At 41.8% G+C, this 14,849-nt stretch overlaps 1 protein-coding gene across 1 annotated transcript in view; it reads left to right on the top strand.

The window, feature by feature from the left end:
• The window catches only part of PARD3B (par-3 family cell polarity regulator beta), an 852,378-nt gene that overhangs the window by 512,986 nt on the left and 324,543 nt on the right, over nucleotides 1-14,849 (top strand). The window contains exons 14-15 of the mRNA XM_087819630.1: nucleotides 572-671; nucleotides 9,170-9,285. Of these exons, the coding sequence (XP_087675756.1) occupies nucleotides 572-671; nucleotides 9,170-9,285 (216 nt within the window). The remainder of the gene's footprint in view (nucleotides 1-571; nucleotides 672-9,169; nucleotides 9,286-14,849) is intronic.

Raw genomic sequence — 14,849 nt, 5'->3', positions numbered from 1 at the left:
GGTGGGTAGGAAAACCAACATTCAGACCCCAGTCTTTTGCTCCCAAGGCCCCAAACCCAGGGGTTTTGATTATGAAACATGCAAAAACAGTATTTTTCCCCCTCTACTGTGCCTACATGGTGAGTAGATATACTGTATCTCATGATTTTTTTTAAGTACTTTTTGTCACTAAGGCAAATGCTTAAATCACCATATAATCCAGAGCATTCATTATAGTGTTGTTTACAAAACTGTTGTCATGAAAGAAATAGCTTTGTTAATCTCCCACAAATCACAGGTAATGAATGGGCATCAGCTTTTCCTAAGATGGAAAAGGTAGTCAAGATGTGTGGACTTGCCAGGAGCTGCCAGCAGGTCGCTGGTGTAAAAACATATTAGCAGGCCCTGAGTTCCTTGTACAGGCCGCATTAGCTCTCTTACAACTCCTTCCGTTCCATCTGAGGACTTGCTCATTTCAAGGTTGGTTTATGTGTTGGTGAAAATCGTGTCTGAGAGTTGGACTGAAGCAACACCGGGCACTGAACGATTCTGCCTCCGGTTTACTACAGCTTCATTTGTTCTTTGTTTATAGAGCCATTGCTTCCCAATGACGGATGGGCCGAGAGCGAACTGCGACCTTCTCCACCTCCACATCCCGCCCTGGAATTGGGCCTTGAAGATTACAGCCACAGGTATCAATAAAATGATATGCCATAAATGTTCCTTGTTATGGTTTTTTGGGGAAAACCCAGCAACCTTATTTTAACTCTATTTCTTTCCAGAATGGAAATCTCATGATGTCTGTAATTCCTTCCCTGTGCAAGTTTCTCAGAGCTGATAGCTTTGATTGTTTGTAGTTTGCCTCTTGGAATTTGTTAAGCTACATCATATATTATAAAATATTTAAGAAAATTGTTAAATTTTCTTTTGCCAAGTTAAAAACTAGAACAGTGGAACACAAAGAAAAGTTATATGGGAAGCTGTAAAACAAAACTGCAAAGACATAAAGCTTAGGTTTTTTATTTTTTCTTCTTTTGTAATTGGCAAACCCTAAAGGTATTTTTAAAATAGCTGTTCCAAGAAAGTTAATGGAATCTAAGAATTAAAGCAATACCATATATAACCTAAAATATTGAAAAGAGCGCCCAATATTATATCCATTTTGTAATAGAAACCAAAAAAATCAATATTTTTTAGCATCACACAAGCATGAGAGAGAGAGAGAGATTTACTAAGCGAACGTACCATTTGACTAGTGGAATTCATACATTTTGTTCTTCTGGTGAATTTTAAAACTCATTAAATTGCCCCTTTGCTGCTTTCTATATTTATTATGGCTGTTTAAAACTGTGCATTTTATTCCATTCTATGTCCCATGATAATCCTGTGGAATTTTTTCATTTTTCTTGCAGCAATACTGGTGTTATTCCTATTATACTTTTTATTACAATCTCCTAAAAATAAAGCAACATAACAAGGGTATAGCTAACTCTATTAGCTAGATGCTTACCTATATTTAGCCGTCTCTGATGCCAACATTTTTGAAGTCAGCTGTCTTACTCAAGGACAGTTTCACAAACTGGAATGATAATGGCAATCATGTTCTAGATCAGTATCTCTGGGGGTTTCTTGAAAGAATATCTGGACATATTTAGTTTTACTCATTCATTTCCGTTGCCTGCTTCGATCCTGAATTAAAAATGACAGACTGGCGGCATAAAAAATTTCACGCAAAAATAACTTTATTTATTCTACTTCAGTGTTTATCCTGTGTGTATATGCAAAACTCTTGGGATAATACAAAGAAGAGTCAGATGTAAACCCTGCCCTTGAGAAGATGGTAGGCCAATAGGACAAGTAGGACACAAGGTACAAAGTAATATTTACCAGAAGGTACATAGATAAAAAGCTCTGGACATCTAAGGCAGAGGAGAATGCTTCCAGATAGAGCAGCAGAGAAAACATTACGGAATAATGCAGCATTTGAGATGAATCTTAGCGGATGAGGAGATGGACATGAGGTGAGCCCAGGAAGAAAGGGAAGTTCAGAAAGAAGGGAAAGTAGAAGGAACAGCATGCAGGTGGGAAAGTTAGCTGATTTTTTAAAATTTATTTTATTGTTGAGAGTATTACCGATGTCCCACATTCCCCCCCTTTGCCCCCCTCCACCCATCTTCCACCCCACCCCAGGCCTTCACCCGCCTGTTGTCTGTGTCCATGGGCTATGCATATATGCTTATAAGTTCTTTGGTTCCTCTCTTCCCACCTTGATTTTGATTTGTGCAACTTCTACAGCGGCTGATTGGCCAGACGATAAAGCCCAGAGTGCAAGAATAAGGGATACAGATTTCATTCATTAGATAGTAAAATCTTATTATAGGGTTTCAGCAGACAGTAGCCTGATATGACCCAGGTTTTAGTTGTTTGTGACACAAATTAGGTAAATGGGGAGGGGTAATGTTCACTAGAAACATAGGCTCTTTGTAGGGCCTGCCCTGGGGAGAATGGGAGAAGCTTTCAGATTGTTACCAGAGAAAGACCTGGACCAAGGTGGGTCTGCCCCAGCTCCATCTGGAAATAGGTTCTTGTGGTGTCCCAAGAAAGGAATTTCAAGGACAGTCGCGAAGGAGAAATTTAAGCAATAGTGGCAGGAATTATCAGCGCGGCCTTGAAAAGGCTGCCGCACTCTGGGGCACATGCTCTGCCCTCAGCTGGCAGGTCCTGTTCTCTGGCCCTAGGTACACCCCCTCCACCCATATCTCACCCATGACCAAGGGGGTTAGCTCGGTCTCACTGCGGAAGTCTAGCTTCCAGGGTGCAGGTCTGCACTGGTCCCCACCAGGCCAGCAGGAGGGCCGGGCCCATGGTTGCCGTGCCATCACCCTGACATCGGAGGCTCAGCGATCTTAGTCTGTGTTCCCTTCAGGTCCAGCCTGAGATCAGAGCTGCTCCAGAGACTGGGGCTTTCACTGTTTCCCTCTATTTCCTTGGGTTTGGGAAGAGGTAAGCTTTCTTTGAAACTATCCAGTCTTTTTCCTGGATCTTCCTGGGCCTGTGCTGATGCCCCTGGCCCTATCCAATCCCTTTCCTAGATCTTCCGTTTCCTGCGCTTTTTCCTGGCTGGTCTTTTCCCAGGCTTGTCTCCTCCCCTTTATCGCTTTATGGTCCCCATTTTGGCTCCTACTGCTCATGACCCATCAAAAGGACTCCCCGTCCCGTTAATCTGGGGGAGGCTGCTGCCTGGGGTGATTGGAAAGCTCATCTTTCCTGCCCACTCGGATATTAATTCGTTTGGCCAAGTGATGGTGGCCACTCCCTGGAGTGACTGTGAAACTGTAGTTCCCCGACTTAATCAGGCTCAGCCAGTCCTCGCCCTTCTCTTTTGTTAATGCCTAACTAGCTGCCTATGCTAACAAGATGAAAACCCTTCAGGAGAGAGAGTTCAGAGATGTCACAGACATAGAATTATGGAGAATTAGCAACTGCCTTTTGGGATGCTTCAGTGTCTCCACAGATTTTTTTTTCCCCTCACCCTTTTCAGGAAAGCTCTTTCCTCCACGATCTTGAAAAATAGCTTTTGTTGGCCTTTCCTGCTGTGAATCTTCATTACATGATTTGAAATCCTAACTTCCATTTCTCTTCCCCCCTCTTCCCCCCTAACCCCTGTGTTTCCGCTTCTGCTCCCACCACTTGGCTAGAATTGCTCTCTTAACCATCCACGGTAGCCTCCTTTCAGTGAAAAGCACGCCATTGCCTCGGGCCTGGTTCTTTTACGTTCCCCACAGCCCGCGTCATTCATCTGCTCACTCGCCCCTTCAGAAGCATTTCTGGAGCTCTGAGCTAGGCGCTGCAGCAGGTGCTCAGGCGGGAAGGCGTCCTGCCCGTGAGGAGCGCAGCCTCCTCTTGGGGAGACAGCCGCGCGGGTAGTTAGGGAGCAGCCTGCTGGCCGAGCATTAGATACAGGGTGCTGTTGGGGCCCCAGGGAATGGGCCACCAGCTCTGCCTGCAGGCCTCCGGGCAAGTTTGCCAGGAGGAGGGCTGAAATGGTCCCTTGGAGAACAGAAAGGGGCTTTCGAGGCAGAGAGGGGGTGGGCAGGGCACTTAGGTGAGGGACCCCAAGTCATGGAGAGGGAAGCGCAGAGCGTGTTCGGGAGGGCCGAAGCCCGCGGTGTCAGGGGGAATCCACGGGAAGGCCGCGGCTGTCTCGCTCCGTGGGCACCACGCTTCTCCAGAGGGCAGCGGAGACGCATCGAAGGCTTTCATGCCTGGGCGACGGTATCAAGTGGGGTGAGCTTGGTTGTGGGGAGAGTGGACGGAAGAAGCCACAGGCGAGGTCACCAGCCTGGGGACTGGCAAGAGGACAGAAGGGCTCGAATGAAGGGAGGAGCAGCAAGGGGGAGAGGGAGAAACAGAGCCAAAGACATTTTCGAGATGGAAGGAACAATCTCAGGCTTTGTGACTCGCTCCCTCCTGGGAGCCCGTGGCCTGCGCCGTCCTGCAGGCTGCTGGGCGCCTGGGTGACCGGCGGCCGTGGGGCTGGACGTGCGAAGCTTGGGGTGGAGGAGGAGCGGGAAGGGGTCCGGGATGGCTGAGCAGACGGGGCTGGGAGGCCGTCCTGTCTTTCAAAATAAGCAAATAAATAAATAAACAAACGTTGAGAGCCGTCTAAAGGGGCAAGAGGCGCTTTAGGGGTGGAGCCAGGCGTGGGAAGCTGAAAACTGCCATTGCATAAGTGAAAAACAAATTTGAGCAAACTCGATGCCTGTACTTTGAACCAAGCCGAAATCAGGAATTTACTGAACTTATTTGTACTATTATGTCAGCGATTATCAGACAAAAGTTTAGAATATGTATGTCTAAGTAAAAAGTAAATAACTAAAAAGGAAATACATTTTCCACTGTGATATCTCAGGGACAGTTTCAGACAACTTGACAGCAGACAGAATATATTAACCGTTTAGACAATATTTGGTTATTCCCTGCGTGCTCATGTTTCCCTCCCTCTTGGTTCTGTCTCATTTCTCTGTCTGTATCCCCCCCCCCCTCACACACACACACGCACACACACACACACACACGACCTGCATCTACGTCGCTCATAGCAGCCAGTTGTTGGAGCCTGTTCATGGACGCCTCAGACGTCCGACGTGATTTTTGCGGCGTGCCCCTCAAAACCTCCTTCCCCCGCTTTCGTTTCAGACACTGGCATGTGCTTCACGCCACCCTCATTTGTTCGTTAATGCAGCATGATTTGACACCGAGTGTCATTTCTATCCGCTAGAGCCCCTGGTGGTTCATGCTGAAGACACAGCCCTTACCTGAGACATGCCTTCGGCCTGCTGCCAGCTTCCAGCTTCCCACAGCACCCACTGCGGTCCGCTCAGCCGGGAGCACGTGCTGACTCCCTTCAAAAGTAAAACGTGTCATATTTTATCGTTAATCATCGTGTCACTCTCCCGCCGAAGAACTTTTAATATGTAGCGTAAAACTGCAAAGTGTTTTTGCTAGTCTCACTGACATGTCTAAAATATTTTCACATTAACTAATCCAGTACTACACTCAGTGCTTACGTGCAGTGTATGCTCGCGTTGGCTTTAATCCCACCGTGCCTCCCATTACACTCACTTCCCTCCTTAAATATCTGCCAGTCTGATACCAGCCTTCTTTTGCCTTATTTCCATTTGTACCTTTGCAAGAGGGATACTTCTATTAAAGGTTTTCAAAGTGTACACTGGGTCACATTCAAAACAATGGTAGCTGATGTATCTATCACTGCGATTAACTTAATGGACATATATATGTATAGGTATACACATAATATCTGTGAATATTTGTTACATGTATATGTACAAAGCAGCTTTTTATTTCTTTGATCTTCCTTAATTATATCTCAACGTATCTCCAAAAAAAATTCACATCATTTAGACAGAGCCTTACTTGATGTTATTGCATCAAGTGGCATTGCCACCTGGTTTTTTGGTTTTTTGTTTTTAATGGAGATTTTAAAACTCTCCCAAGAGTCTGGAGAAATTTAGGCTTTTATTCTTAATCTGTTGATCAATGCGTAGTTCGGTAATCTAAGACAATGATGCGCGTTGACTAGCATGTTTCCCATTTGGGTAGATTCCCGTAGCCTGCCTTGAGCAGAGGCCTTTACGTGCATGTGCCCTACGTTTTAATGAGGACTATTCATGCTGGTCCTGAACCTCCTCCCTAAAGGCTTTCCTTATAACATGCGGCATCTGTTTGGATTAACTCTTTGGTTTTCCTTTATTGCATAATATGCACCCCTCTACTGAAACAAAAAGCTACCTTGAAATGCAAGAAGCACCAGAGCGTGAGCAAATCTGTACTAATAGGGAAAGTTTGATTTCTTTGGATTCAGGATCAGCAACAACCGGTGCCTCAGGTTGGCCACCATTTGAGCCAAAGTTTTTGTGGCTCTGGGAAAAGTTCAAAGAAACCACAGTTCTTGTCGTGGCGTGGCCACTGCCAGCTGTGCGACCTTGGCACATCCGCCTCCTCTTTGGGCCTCAGTGTCTTATCCACAAGATGTAGAGTTAGATGAGGTGACCTTTCACGCCTTCTGGCCCTTACAGTCTCTGACTCTCTGAAGCCCATGAGTCTTTCTGACACTAAAACCACATCATCACAAGAGATCAAAGGATGAAAATCTAAGTGCACGTAAAGGTCAGATAACATAGTTAAAGGCAAGTGCTTCCAAGCACCACGGCTCGGGGGAGGCTCGTGTTCACAGCAGCGTCTCCGAATTCTTCAGGATGAGCTGAAACAGTGGAAGCGCTGCCACTAAGCGAGGCTAGTGGCAACAGCACTAGTGGGCCAAGGGTTTTTGTTCACAGTTGGCATATTTTGCCACCACTAGACACTACTACATCTAATACACTTTCTATGTCAGTGGCTTTATCTGTTGAGAATGTAGACAGACATCAAGAAAGAAGCCAAAAGAAGAGCTTCAAATTCTAAAGAGTAGATTTAAACGTCTTGAGAAATTTTTGTGAAAACGTATAATTTCTTCACTGCAGAGTGTGTCAGGCCCTCATTCAAAGACCACTCTAACCTACAGAAATACAGAAGAGTATGAATAGCTCACTTACTGAGCTCTTACTGTATGTTAGACACTATTGTCAGTATTAACAAATTTAATTTATTAATCCCTACAACAACCTTATAAAGTAAGTGCTGTTACTGTTCGTTTTATGCTCTAGCAAACTGAGGCCATGGACCCCCGCACCTCGCGCCCAAGCCCAGGGCCCTAACCATCACACCGCACTGCCCTTCTAAATGGGAGGAGACAAGGGGTCTTAGACACAGAGCTACTGAGGGGCTGAAAAAACAGAGAAGGCAAAGAATCTGTAAAAAGCCTGGACAACTCAAAAAGCAGAAACTTGCATTCATTTGGGAACTGAAGCATATTTATTTATTTATCTGCTTATTTGTTTCCTAAAAGCTTCTATAGAACTTACCCTGTGCCAGACACCATTCTCCTGACTTTCAAATCTTGACTCACTTTATCTCTTAACAATCTTATAAGACAGGGAGCGTAATGATATCCATTTTCTACATAAGGAAACTAAAGCACAGAGAGGTTCAATAACTTTCCCAGGTCGCACAGCTAGTCTGTAGCAGAGCCAGGATTTAGAGCTGGGCAGACCCGCTGTGGCATCTGTGCCCTTGCGCGCTGTGCTCTGCCACCTGTCCCAGGTACTTCTTTCATCTCCCCGCTATATTACAATAAGAGAGGTTCATTCATTCCTTCAGCAATATTATTATAGCTGCACATTAATTTTAATATCACTGTAAGGCAATATTAAATATGCATGACTAATGAGTTTCAATAAAAGATTAAACTTATTTTGGTATATTTGGTTAAGAAACTGAGATCTCCTGTACATTTTAGAAGGGTTCTCATTCATAATAGTTTATTTTTGTTTGTTTATTGTTTATAGTGTCAAATCCCAACTGTTTGAAACCCTCAACCTCAGTACTGTCAGACTTACCAAGGATACTTGAATTATTTTCACTGTATTTAAGATTAGGGTAAAGTTATGTTAAAATGAGCCACCGTATTTACTTTTTAAACATACAGGAGTACCAAGGGAAAAGGTAGCTGTAATCAATGAGAGGAAAATGGGGGACATCTGTAATACTCTCAACAATCAAAATAAATATATATGTTATTTCCAGACCAAGAAATAAGCTATCGTCTGTAATTCCCTTATAGAATCCCCTCCATCCTCAAGCAAAATAAATACAATATTCAGCAGAAATAGAATTCTTTGAGATTGACTACAAGTACTAGGAAGCCTATAATGAACATTTGATATATTTTGTGTCTAAATTGTCAACTGTGCTTTCCCTGTTATTTCCTTTGGTATTATTGATGAGTAGACTATTTGCTCAGCATTAACATTAGTTTTAGATACCAGGCCTAAAAAAAGTAGGAAACCAAACTGCTGCAGCCATCAGTCATTCAACAGGACGGTGTTCTCTAAAGGATACACCTTTTCACTTGTTTTCAAAGGAAAGGCATGCTTAGCCCACAGAAATCTCTATACCGGTTTCTAGGCTCCGCTAATATCTGGCGACATCCTTTGAAGTGCAAGTGCATTCCAGACTCGCCTTACACACTTAAAGTTATAGATTGTACAGCGGGATCCCAATTAGCGGAAACCAGTGACGAGGAAAACACGATATTAGCCAGAGAATCTTTTATTTCAATTGTAGAGTGTGATAAAATACATGAAAATAGAATTGCTCCATCTCAGAAAAGAAACCTGAGATTCAAGAATTAGCTTAAAATGCATGGTTTTGAGCTGCAGAGAGAGTGATGAGGGCCTCTGTTCATAATGAGGTCTGCTTCCTTAAAAAAGAGAGAGAACCCTGGCCGGTTTGGCTCAGTGGTTAGAGCACCGGCCCACGGACTGCAGGGTCCCAGGTTCGATTCCAGACAAGGGCACGTACCTCGGTTGCAGGCTTGATTCCGGCCCTGGTCTGGGCAAGTACAGGAGGCAACCAATCGATGTGTCTCTCTCACATCCATCTCTCCTCCCCCCCCCCCCCCCGAAAAGCAATGGAAAAAATATCCTCAGGTGAGGCTGAAAAGAAAAGAAGAGGGGGGACTGGATTTTATTCTAAACCTAAACATCTGGCATCTGGCTTCTCCCTGCAGCTCTGGGGTGGATTCGGCAGTGTACTTTCCAGATCAGCACATCAACTTCAGATCAGTGACACCAGCCAGGCAGCCCGAATCAATGAATCTGAAAGCCTCAAAGAGCATGGACCTCGGTAAGTGCGGGTGAGGTGACATCCAGGTCAGCTCTCCAGCCTCAGCCCATCTGTCTTCCCGAATGTCCTGCCTTTGTTTCTTCAACTCCAACCTTACGGGGCAAAGCTACTGAAGCCTGGAGGGGGGGATAATGGTCATCCTGTCTTCCTGCCTCCTCTCACATACTTAATTATAATTACCCCTCTCTAAAAGAGAGATAGATGACTTATTTTTATAAAGGGGTCCGTATAGGTCCGAAAAATATGGTGATTCCTTCCGGAGGATGTGAGCGCCGTGAGCATTAAGTCGCCTGCCTTTGGACCTGGGCACTCGCTCCTGCTGGGGCCTTTCCCTTTCTTACGCGATACCTGTTGCAGGGCTGGGTCAATGCACCCTCTTCCACGGGGCTTCCCCTCTCTGTGTGCCATGGGCAGGAATGGCACAAAGGATTCATGTCTTTAAATGCCCGTCTCCTCATCGTGTGACACTGCGGGGAAGAAGGGTCCCAGGTTAGCCAGACTGAGGGTGTCAAGGTTCCCTGGGTCTGTGCCTGAACAACTTCATTGAGGTTCTGAGCCCCACAGGGAACCTGGGTGACTGTTGGCTGTCAGGGAAGAGCCAGGGCCTTTGTATACTCTGTTCTCCAGGCTCTGGAACTTGGGACCCTCAAAACTTTTCAGATACCCAAGGACGTTGCCACCCTCCTGTGGGCTCTTGGAGAGAAAAAACTATTAGAGAAGAGGGTAGGTGCAAAATAAATGCTCAGCGAACTATTCATTGCTTCCCGAATGCTCAGAGGCCAAGCTTCGCAAATGATTTTTCTTGAGGCATATTACATATTTCATTAGTAGCAAATAGTAGAAAATAGAATAATCAGAACTGCATGTTCTACAAAACAATCTGATAAATAGTGCTTATCTGTAACTCATTTACAGGAGTTCAGGAAAATGTTCAATCATGATGAAGCAAGAGAAATTGATTCTGTTTTCTATAAATTAAACAGATCCCTGGGACACATTTGCTCTAATCAGCTGTAGTAAAAGATGGGTGGAAAACCTTAACAAGGATGCTGTCTCGAGCACTGATCAACGAGGGATATTTTCTCTCATGTGAACCTTTGAAAAAACAAAGAAATAATGTGTGACAGTGACATAGGTTATTACTAATAATTTAAGGGGCAATTTGTTTTCATAGAGTGCTTGATAAACATTTCCTGTTCTGTCTTCCCGATTCCTCTATGAGGAAGATGAATGGATAAAAACTGCTCTTAATTTTGGAGGAGAAATGTATTACTGGTTTTTTCATTTAATTAAGAAAAACAAGTGACCAACAGTATGTTTCTAAAAGAATCTGTGCAAAAGTAAAAACAGCATGCATTTTAATTTAAAGAAGAAAAAATTTTATCAAATCTACAAAAAAACCTAAGGCAGGTCCAGAAACAGTATTTCTTTTGATATTTTTTGTTACTGAAAAGTTTGTTTTTGAGAGCTTTTCTCTTTTAAGTAGAAATAGTACTTGCAAAATATGTACGATTAGCAGTCACCCATTGCATTTTATCATACTTATATAATAAATGACAACAATAACAGTAATGTTTGTTCAGCTTACAGAACTGGGCAGAGGTCATGAGCTGTTTTCTTGAGGACACAAGCACCAAACTAAAAGCATTGGCTAAAATGCACCATACAGCAGAAGTGGTAAAATATGCTGTAAAAACATTTTTAAAGTAACCATCAAAGTTTGGTCCCTTCCAGAAAGTGCCAATTTAAAGCTAGCCGTCTTGCAGAGGGCTCTGGGGGTCACTATTCTAGGACCTTTCTGAACCCCTGTCCCCAGAACAATTGAGTGAGCTCAGTAAATATCTTGATTTTGTCAGTGAATAAATTCAGATGACACCAGAATGGTAAGCATTGGAAGTGCCTTTCCTGTTTGATTAGGTGAAAAGAATATTGTAAGTAGTTCAGTTTTCTAAACTATTAAACACTAGCCCAACACTAGTGTTCAGTTTTCTAAACACTAGGCCAGTGTTAGGAATTTCCTTAAAGGTTCGTTACTATGCTTATAGCAATAATTCCAGCAAGGCCAAGAACCATTTTTCAAAACATAAAAAACAATTAAAACAAAACCTCCTGTTTATTGGGTAATTAATTTATATTGGATATTCCTTCTTTATAAAGTTTGTAGGAATCTTCAAAGGCTAACAGGCCCATTCAGTACTTTGTGTGTTTTTTGTTTGTTTCATTTTTGCTCCTGGGTCTAAGCTAGTATCTTAACTTGCATACTGATGAGTTATTGCTCATATGTTCAAATTATTTTAAGGTAAATGGGTTCCACTTACTTACTTTCACTTAGGTTTCCACAGACAGACGCTTCTTGTTATAAAAAATAAAGCCAAGCCTTCACCTCCCCATCTCCTCCCTTATTCTCCAGACACAAAGATAATTTTAACAGTTTACTGCATGCGTCCTTCTAGAAAGCACTCTACCTATTTGCTGCCCAATCTATGAAGATGTGTCTGTATTATATGTTGTGTTTCTTTATAAGAGATGAATGGTGTTATGTTATGGGACTGAATCTCGATTTACAATTTACTTTTCCCCTTTTGATTGAATTTGGGCTTCACTGAGAGTTTTAGGGGCTTTTTTGGTCTTGGGGGGTTTTGAGGGTCCGTTTGTAGTTCTTATTCTGTAATTTGCATATTCATGTCTTTTTCCAATGTTTCCATTTGGTAGTTCCTTTCCCCTTCTTGAGAATATTATATATGTTGCAAATAATGTCTTGCAATTTGCTTTTTTAGCCTGAGTGTCATATTCTTTACTGTAAAAAAGGTTTTTGTCTTATAGTCAAATATTTCCATCTTTTACTTCATGACTTTTGGGTTTTATACTTACCTCGTTTATTTTTCCCTAGTACTGTTAAAGGCTTGTTTTGTTTTTTAATGCATAGCAATCTGTTATATAATATTATCTGTGGCTTGTAAGGTGGGAAACTTTCTCCATGTAAATAGACAAATTCTTAATAACAGTCATTGACTTTTGCATCCTTTCCCCATTAGTTCAGAATGCAGTCCTGTTGAGCACCAGATCCCTTAGTGCGCGGGTTGGCTTCCAGACATGCTGTTCTGCTGATATATGAGTCTGCCCCATGTCAGAACCGGCCTTTTAAAATTACCATGCTCTCATGCTGTATTTTGATAACTTGAGGACAGTCTTCTTCTGATTTTTCTTTTATAAAATTACTTTGACCCTTCACATGCATTTATTTTCTTACATAAACTTTAGATCAGCTCATCAAAATAAACTTAAATATTAAACAGGAATATTTCTACTGCGTGTGTGTCCATCATGATGGCTGATGGTCCCTGATGGACATGTTTTCATCAAGTTAAATAAGTTTCTTTATATTCCTAACTTCTTAAAAAGATTTTTATTTGCTCATTTTGTTTAGTGAGGAATGGATGTTGCATTTTATTAAGTGGCTTTAAGGATCTATGTAGAATGATTATGTGCATTTTATTCTTTATTCTATTAATATAGTGAATTATATTAATAGATTCCCTCAATATGAAATCTTTGATTCCTTCTGAATGACTTAAAATGTTTCTCTGCTCTTGAAAAAGGTAGAAATGAGTAACATTTTCTATGTGCTCTGAAACACAGGTATTAAACTCCAGTTTTAGTTTTACTCAGTGCCGTTCATTCCTGTAATCCGTTATAGATTTTTTGAGGCTATTCTGCCTCAATATTTTTGGGGTACTTTTGCTGGCACGCATGTGGCCGCATTTAAGTCAGATCAGGAATTAAAATGAATAAAAGGAAATTTATTTTTAAATAATTAGATATAACTATGCTTATTCAAAGGGGTTAGGGTGTCATTTTCTGGGTTTTCCAGAAAATCAGTCTTTTCCTACTAATTGTAGACTTTCCCCTATTTATTTAAATTACCAGAATTACTGTGTTCAGTCTGGATCCCTTTAATTTGTTCATAATTGAGCTCGTGTGGGTGTTGAGTTGGAAGCTCTCAGGAGCTGAATAACACAGCTGCCTCTTTGGCCTTTGGCATAGGGTTTTCCCCCAAAGAGCTGCCCTTGTTGGCAGTGTGCCAGAGCGTTACAGTCAAAGACTCTTTGATGAGGAATAAACATCTTTAATTTCCAGGCCTGGTGTTTTGTGACCCAGTAATACTTTTTAAGTATTCGTCTGAATTATTGAAGGGACAGTGCTTCAGTATTTCGGCCCATTCATTGACCTAATCTGTAGCCCCATTCAAAGTTAAGTTTAAAACGTTATTTCACACAAGATTTTTTTTTTTTTAGTGTTTTCTCTCCTGTTTCCAATTGGCCTCTTACTCCGATTTCAGAAGGGCGCTCTGCTGCACAGTTAGGAGGGGACCGAGGGCGGTGCAGATGGAAGATGCTGGCCAGCTGTCCTGCCCCAGCTCAATGAGAGGAAATGAGCTCTAAGTGATGCATGAGGCATTCCGGCAACATTGTAGGGAGTTTCCCGACAGTGAAGGTTGTTAACATTCCGTGTCTCACGGTCTTAAAAAAGTGCACGTGTTAGGAGTTCCTAAAATCAAGGCAATAAATAAATGGGCTGATTTTCCTGTAAGATCTATGATTCAGCAATTTTATTTTGTTAGTTGCTTGTTCAAAATTTGTCTTAAGACAGAAGATATTTGTAGACATTCAGTGTTGAAGTAAATTATATATCAACTGATTTCTCATATCAATAAAGGTAAATGTTTGGGTCACATTTTGAATATAACCCCTTCATAATTGTCGGACCTTTCCATCAGAGAATAGTTAGGCATCTAGTGTCAGATCGAAGATGAACATGAAAAAAGTTAATTAACCCCACTCTACTTTTATACTTTCTTTCTAAAATTAATTTTTGTATAGTGAAGTACTTTCATATACATTGTTAGTAATAAGACAAAAATCCTGAACACTGAATGCATAGAAGAATTTTTATAAAAGTATATATTCTAATAACTAATGCTGGCATATAAATTAATATCATATAATATTTATATCCATGGATCTTCTTTATTGTTCATCAATAAGTAATACCTCTGAAGATGGTTAAATCTGAATCAAATACTGATATTTAAGATATAACTTCGACCTATTTAAAAAAAAAAAAAAAAGACCTGGTTGGTAAAGAAGAATTAATGGTAACCACGAAAGTGTCTACAATCTTTAATAAATGAGGAAGAGTATATAGGATATAGTCAGGTGTGTGCCCTAAACTTTAGGCAGTGGAAATTAAGGAATTGCACAGAATGTTACTTTTTCATTAAACAAATGTTTATTGAGTGTCTACTGTGTGCCAGGAAGTAGATTAAACACAGAATTCAGTAGTAAGTGAGAGAACTGATGTTTGCTGCATGTACCTAGATGAAATCTTTAACAGAACAGGAAAACTCAACTGTTAAGATTTCTAAAAGGAAATACTGACATTATGATGATAACTTATCTCAGAGAGGAAGAAAAGGGAGAGGCATCTGAAGACAGGAATGTGGCTGCTTTGAGAACAGACTGATAACCTTGGCTGTGTAGAAAAGAGGAAGAGAGAAGCAAATG

Source organism: Miniopterus natalensis, chromosome 8, assembly GCF_054644295.1.
Source record: "Miniopterus natalensis isolate mMinNat1 chromosome 8, mMinNat1.hap1, whole genome shotgun sequence".
Lineage (NCBI taxonomy): Eukaryota > Metazoa > Chordata > Mammalia > Chiroptera > Miniopteridae > Miniopterus > Miniopterus natalensis.
This window is presented reverse-complemented; position numbering and strand designations above follow the sequence as displayed.